The sequence below is a fragment of the Anarrhichthys ocellatus genome, unplaced genomic scaffold, assembly GCF_004355925.1.
Source record: "Anarrhichthys ocellatus isolate YVR2014 unplaced genomic scaffold, GSC_Weel_1.0 scaffold13, whole genome shotgun sequence".
Classification (NCBI taxonomy): Eukaryota; Metazoa; Chordata; class Actinopteri; order Perciformes; family Anarhichadidae; genus Anarrhichthys; species Anarrhichthys ocellatus.
The window spans coordinates 3,421,248-3,427,797 of record NW_022280043.1 but is presented as its reverse complement, the minus strand read 5'-3'; the positions used below and the strand labels follow the sequence as shown (position 1 = coordinate 3,427,797).

The following is a 6,550-nucleotide window of genomic DNA, read 5'->3' as shown; positions in this document are numbered from 1 at the left end:
TGCTTTGTCACAACCACATGTGAGGTGACTGATGATCTGCTGCTGTACTATATGTGCTGATCGTGTTATTCCTGCCCACGGTTGGATCTTAATAAAGGTTACATCATCTGTTTGACAACTCTGTAGCAGCATCTTTGGTCTCTGCACTGACATGGGAATGTGGATCGGCCTCACCTTGCATGCTTTTGTGGTTAGTGTGTATGTGTAGGCCTCACCCACCCAGTGAGGGAATGTTGTTGTTAATGACAATACTGATCCATCGGTCTCTACACACCTACAGTCTCAAGTACAGCACGGTGAGTCAGTCTGTAATTGCACCTCAGTTCTTTCTCTCACTGAAGCACATATCGTGCAAGGCAAGGTGCACTTGAGAGACTCTGGTATGAGTTGAGGAATGGAAAGACGTATCTTTATCATGTATGGCATCCTCAAAGGCTTGTTTTTGACAAGTATGTTTATGAAACTATCTTTTTGGTTTACAGTAAACCTCGCAAGAAAATCATGAAATAAATGATAAATCCCCCCCACCTGCAAAGTAAATAAATAAATCTGACTATCTTCCCTTTAGCACAAAAACTACATATTCCTCCCCTTATAACAACTTTCAAACAGTCCCTAATATCTTTAGGATTATATAAAAGCATAGATTAAATGTTACTTTAATTTACTCTTCTTGGACAAAAGGGATATACTCTTTAGTTAAATTACCTCCATTTATGTTTATTTCTTTCAGCTGGGCGACAATGAAAAACTGGAGTTGTGCCTCAGATAGGGAACCTTTCTTGTAGCAGGTTTTATTTGCCAAGCCTGCGAAAGAAGGTAGAACCAAAGACCGATTTTGTAATTGAATGAAATGTTTTACCACTGTAGCTGTATCTGTGGTGTCTTATAAACCCATGAGGGTTGGGCACATTATGTGCATGACATGAATATAAAGAATTCAATCATATCCTTGAAATCCGTAATATACTTTACTTAATTTATGCAAATTGTAATTTCAAACATTTTTTAAACTAGGCTAAAACTGTTGCATGTATGTCAGGGTTAACACTGATAAATTATGAATTTATAACTTCTTGTGTAATCACACCGCATGTGTCCAACAGTAGATTTCACATATTTCCCAGGTTCATGACCCCAGTCATCATGAAGTGCTTCGAGAGGATGATACTATCGCACATCAAGGACGTCCTCCCAGCAGACCTGGACAGCCACCAGTTTGCGTACAGAGCAAACAGGTCTACGGAGGACACAGGTCTCCGTAGACCTGGTCTACGGACGACGCGATCTCCATCACACTTCATACGGCCCTGTCTCACCTGGAGCACCCATACGTCAGGATGCTCTTCATTGACTTCAGCTCTGCTTTCAACACCATCATCCCCCATAAACTGGTGCATAAACTCAAAAACTTTGGACTTTCTACATCACTCTGTTCATGGATTCTGGACTTTCTCTCAAACAGACCACAGAATGTCAGGATAGGGAACCTGACATCAACAACCACCATCCTGAACACTGGTGCACCGCAGGGCTGTGTGCTCAGCCCGGCCCTCTTCACCCTCTTCACCCAGGACTGCTCCGCCACATATTCCTCCAACACAATAGTGAAGTTTGCTGACGACACCACTGTGGTGGGACTCATCTCCAACAATGACGAGACACACTACAGACAGGAGGTCGAACATCTGGCTGAGTGGTGCTCGGACAACAACCTGGTCCTGAACACCACCAAGACCAAAGAAGTCATAGTGGACTTCAGGAGATCCAGGAAGACCACACCCTCTCCACTGTACATAAGTGGGGAGGAGGTGGAGAGGGTGGACAGTATCAAATTCCTGGGGCTCCACATTACTAAAGACCTCACTTGGTCCCTGAACACATCACACCTGGTGAAGAAAGCCCAGCAGAGGTTCTTCTTTCTGAGGAAGCTAAAACAAGCTGGCCTGCCCCCTGGACTTCTGGTTAACTTTTACAGAAGTGTGATCGAAAGCATCCTGTGTCAGTGCTTTACTGTGTGGTATGCCAGCTGCACAGCAGAGAACAGGAGGGACCTGGCCCGTGTGGTTAGGACAGCACAGAGGATTGTGGGAGTTACCCTGCCTGACCTGGACACTGTGTATGCTGGCCGTCTCCAGAAGAAGGCCAGAAACATCTGCACAGACATCACACACCCGGGTCACTCTGTTTATTCCATTACCCTCAGGAAGGAGATACAGGACCATCAAAATCCGGACTAACAGGCTGAGGAACAGCTTCTTCCCCAGAGCGGTTTCCTCCATCACCCCTCTACCCCCACCGCCACCCACCACCCCACCCAGCTCACACCGGACAGTGCTGCGGTGATACAATTCATTAACTAAGCACATTTTTTACTTTGAAGCCATTGATGCCTGTGCCTTATCTTGTATATATTTATTTAATGTCTTGTTTTAAATAGTCTTGTCTTAAATGTTTTTATACACTTCTCAACTGCTGCTGTATTGACTGATGTTTTTTACAATGACAATAAACATCCTTATAAAAGTTAAACAGACAAGAAAGTATTTTGGGCTTTGTTGCACAGATACTAATGGTGTTGCTATGCTGGTTAAGGCAGCGTTTTTGTCAGTGGGAGAATGAGTGAGTGTGTTTAAAAGGGATCAAGTTGGGTGGGGTGCAACAAGATTGTATTACACAATGCCAAATATGGCCCGAGGGGGTCTGGCTTGGTTTTGTATGCCTTCCTTCTCTCTTCCCCCTTCCTGTTCTTCACTTTTCCACCCTGTTAAAAAAAAGAAAGAAAAAAAGACCATCCTCATGGATAATGTGTGTGTCTGAGTGACAGTAGTCTTCACCATCCTGTATGTGTGTGGGAAACACAGATGTAGTCACAGGACAGTGAGAGGGCGTTCCCACAGTTTTGCCTTGAGCTACATTCTGTCATTAGACAACTCCACCTGTGTGTTTGTGCTCCTTCGCAAACCCTCCCAAAGTAAAGCCAGCACAATAAGTACACAGCGAGGTGAAGGGTGAAATGAAACACCTGAAGGTGGGCAGACTTCACATGTGGTGTTTATTGTTGTTTCAGCATTGCTCAGGACGAGCACGACTTTAAATTCCCACTGTAGGAAGTGTGTACAGCAACATGGAGCCCGAACAGCAATTTTGCAGGGCACAAATGGCAATTTAATTCACAAGATACATGTCAGAGGGTGTCCTTCATTTCCTTTCTTTTTCAACTTTCCATCTACTCTCCAAATGATTTCGTTACCAAGAGAAAGTGGGAAGGGTTTTCTGCAGGGAAACCAGTTTGCTCCATTACATCCCCAGACATCAGCGTAGATGGTGGAAAGAAGACAAGGGAAGTGTGATGGACTGAGGCATCTTCAGAGATTCACTCAGTAAGATGAAAGCTTGTGACACGAGTCCTCTTGAAGAATGTAACCCTGTGGTTAGGTTACAGAGAACTGGGACTGTGCTCTGGTCAAATGTGAGTCCAAAACAAAGGGCAAGACAACATTGGTATTACACAACATGGAAACAGACCCATACAGGGTACATAAGAAGGAAAGGAGGGGGCTAATGAGTGCGAGATGTCACATTTTTGTAAGTGAAGCCTGGTCCAAGGATTAGACTATCTGACAAGCTCACAGTGTAACATAAATGTTATCATTCAAAGATACTGCTATTATATTCATTAGTAGTCTTATTGATTAGCAGTGCATTGATATTTGGCATTATGTAAACATCTTAAAGTTGTACTACTAACTTCTTCATGCACTAAAGCTTCCAATACAATAACAGTGTACTGTATCAAACATGTATAAACATATAAAATGTATTGCATAAACAGGTGGAGTATTAAGACGTATCAACACAGCCATGCATAATACTCATTTTCATCTCTTTCACACTAAAACACACACACACTTCCACAGTCATTCTTCTCTAGTTTGGCTAGCAAATATATCATAGCGATTATAATATAACATGTTCAAAAAAAATCTCTATAAAGCTTTTAAAATACGCAATGTGCAATATAAGACAAACAACTGCTATTTTGGCTAAGGCCACAATGATTTTAGTATAAAATACATTAATTTCTGTTCTTAAAGATATAAATAACACATCTAAAAGACTATTTAAAAACCTAAACAATACATTACAAATCTTTGACATTTATCAAATTGTCACATGACCTTTGTAAATTTGTGACCCTACAGCAGGGTCAGGTCCAGGTACGGCCCCGACGGCTTGGTCATAAGAGCGGGGAGGGACATGAGAGCAGCATCACCTCCGCTGGACTGACCAATCAGACTGCTGCTCAGGAGAGACATAGACTCCGCAGGACTCTGGCGGGGGAGAGGGAGAAAAGTTTGGAATATATGAGAAAGAGAAAGAGAAACGTTTGGAATGAGAGAGAAACGTTTGGAATGAGAGAGAGAGAGAGGAGTATTATTCCAGTGTAACAGCGTCAAACACAGGACCCTTACACTAGCACCAAATATTACCCATCACCTTCTCAGCCACCTGAAGGCTGCACCTGTTGTTACCTATTATTTCACTACACCACCAATTGACCGCTCGCCAAGCACCGCCCCCTTAGTTGCTGTTGCTACGCCTGTCAAGCTTTACGTTGATAACTGCGGCAACTTTACCACTTAAAAGTTACAATCTCTTCGTTTTGTGCTCTTTGGCAGCACTTATGACGTTGCAGATGTTTATTTATTTATTTATTTTTTGAACGTTTCATCGTCTGCAGTCATCACTCTTGTCTTTGTTTGTTCGGCCATGGTAACCGTTTACTCTCAACACTAGCAGAGACTGGGAAAAGAACTGTAGGCTACACAAAAAAAAAAAAATACACTACCATCCGAACTTGTGCGATACAAAGTGCAACTTTTATTAGAGACCTATTCACACCATTACGGCATGTGGAGAAATCCAAAGCTTGACAGGCCTGCTGTTCCTTGTTACGGTTGATTGGACAATCACTGTTCCGAGGTGGGGCTTAGGGAAAGGTCAATTAGCCCTCTTGGATATTCCTGTAGCCCATAAATAACTTCTTGAGAGGACAGAAATGTAGTAGCCAGTATTAGATAAAGCAGACAATTAAATACAAAACCCAAGGGTTGATTAAGATCCAAGAAGTTTCCTCTAACCACTCAACCCAATCCAAAATTGTGTCCATTGTTGCTGACGTGTGTGGTTTGTGGAAAATTCCCTGTCTACATCGGAAATGTCCCTCTTGTGTGGAGCCCTGTAACCCCTGATGACCAGTCAAGACCCAAGCCGCAGCTACAACCACCGACTAAACTCAACCCCCCTCACTGAGCCCTCAGCCAATCCTTACCTGCCTCAGACATCTTAAATACACACCCATTCTTTGGGCTGCGTAAGCAATGTCCCGGTCGGGTCGTGAGCGAGCAGAGGCCCGTGGGCGTGCATGAGAGCATCCTCTGGGGCGTACTGTGGTGTGATGAAGGGGGAGGAATAACAGAGACAGGGAGCTGAGTGACAAGCAACCATACTAACCTAAAGGTCACATGGACCTGTAAACTCCAGCATGGGGGTGAAAGAGGAGTTTGTTACTGGAAGAAAAATACTGCACATTCTCACTCCAAGTGTAACTCTTAATTTAGTATAAACTATTGTTGATCATATCCCTGAGATTCTTCACTCTACTCCAAGTTTAATAAGGCCTGAGTTCCTCCAATTCAAGTCTAAGCAAGCAGCAGAGCACGTGTGACAGAACAGGGAGGGTAGACAGGATAAACTAGTTTGATGGCCTCTGGGCAAACACAATGGATGCCTGACAATACACACCCACAACAGAAGGAAATTTGAATACACTTGGATCCTGAACTCAGAAGGCACACAGGATTTGTATGCATTATTAACTGTATTAATAAAGATGACTAAGCATTAAGGTTAATTTGTGGAGACTTGTCTCTTACCTGGTATCCCTGCATTGCATTGATGAGGTCTTTAACTCCGTTGCTGTTGTAGGTCAGACCTGGCATACGCATCAACCCCCCTGGGGAGGAGAGGGAGGCGGGGGAGGGGAAGAAACCTACGGTGTTAGGTGAGCCAGGTGGACTAGAGGAAGACAAGAGAGAAAAAAAAAAAAAAAAAAGTACAGACTGTTATTATGAAAATATAAAAAAAAGAATGACTTGAAAGCTGCATGTTTCTCAGCAAACAAAGCACACGCATACAGCAAGACTGTGAGTCACTTTGGGCGTCGGCGATATATGTTTTCTCAATGACAGAGGGCTGACCAGGGAGAAACAGCGGTCACTAAAGTTTATAAAGTACTCTGATACCACCGTGTTCAGTTATTAACTACCGTTGTCCCAGCCTTTTCTCCTTGCCGAGAGGCATTTTAAACAAACCTGTTCCTCATTTTCCAAGAGTATATTTGGACACAAATTAAAGTAAACTATAATTATTTTGTAGCTAAGGCAGTCCAAATAAATTGTTGAGAAGCGTTTGACATAATTTGTGTCATTTCACTATGACTTGATTGAGAACAGGTGTGGCAGTAATCAGGCCTGGGTGTGGCTAG

The 6,550-nt window shown here is 43.2% G+C and overlaps 1 protein-coding gene across 2 annotated transcripts; it reads right to left on the bottom strand.

Moving 5' to 3' along the window:
• Positions 1-3,036: 3,036 nt before the first annotated feature.
• On the bottom strand, positions 3,037-6,522 carry LOC116386969 (uncharacterized). 2 transcript variants are annotated; one of them, XM_031853617.1, is made up of 4 exons: positions 6,201-6,522; positions 5,940-6,081; positions 5,362-5,451; positions 3,037-4,334 (listed from the first exon to the last, which is right to left on the bottom strand). In XM_031853617.1, the coding sequence occupies exons 2-4, from the start codon at positions 6,009-6,011 to the stop codon at positions 4,200-4,202; spliced, it is 297 nt and encodes a 98-aa protein (XP_031709477.1). In that variant the 5' UTR covers positions 6,012-6,081; positions 6,201-6,522; the 3' UTR covers positions 3,037-4,199. The 2 variants fall into 2 exon arrangements, 1 of the variants encoding a protein (XP_031709477.1); XR_004212989.1 differs by lacking the exons at positions 5,940-6,081; positions 6,201-6,522 and having other exon boundaries at positions 4,250-4,334; positions 5,336-5,928.
• Positions 6,523-6,550: the final 28 nt, after the last annotated feature.

Bases quoted from the DNA above. Each gene is read 5' to 3' on its own strand.
- LOC116386969 (XM_031853617.1), bottom strand. From the start codon at position 6,011: ATGCGTATGCCAGGTCTGACCTACAACAGCAACGGAGTTAAAGACCTC. The intron at 5,452-5,939 runs GTAAGAGACAAG...ATCACACCACAG, and splicing joins ATGCAATGCAGGGATACCAG to TACGCCCCAGAGGATGCTCT. The intron at 4,335-5,361 runs GTGTGTATTTAA...CTCCCCCGCCAG, and splicing joins TTACGCAGCCCAAAGAATGG to AGTCCTGCGGAGTCTATGTC.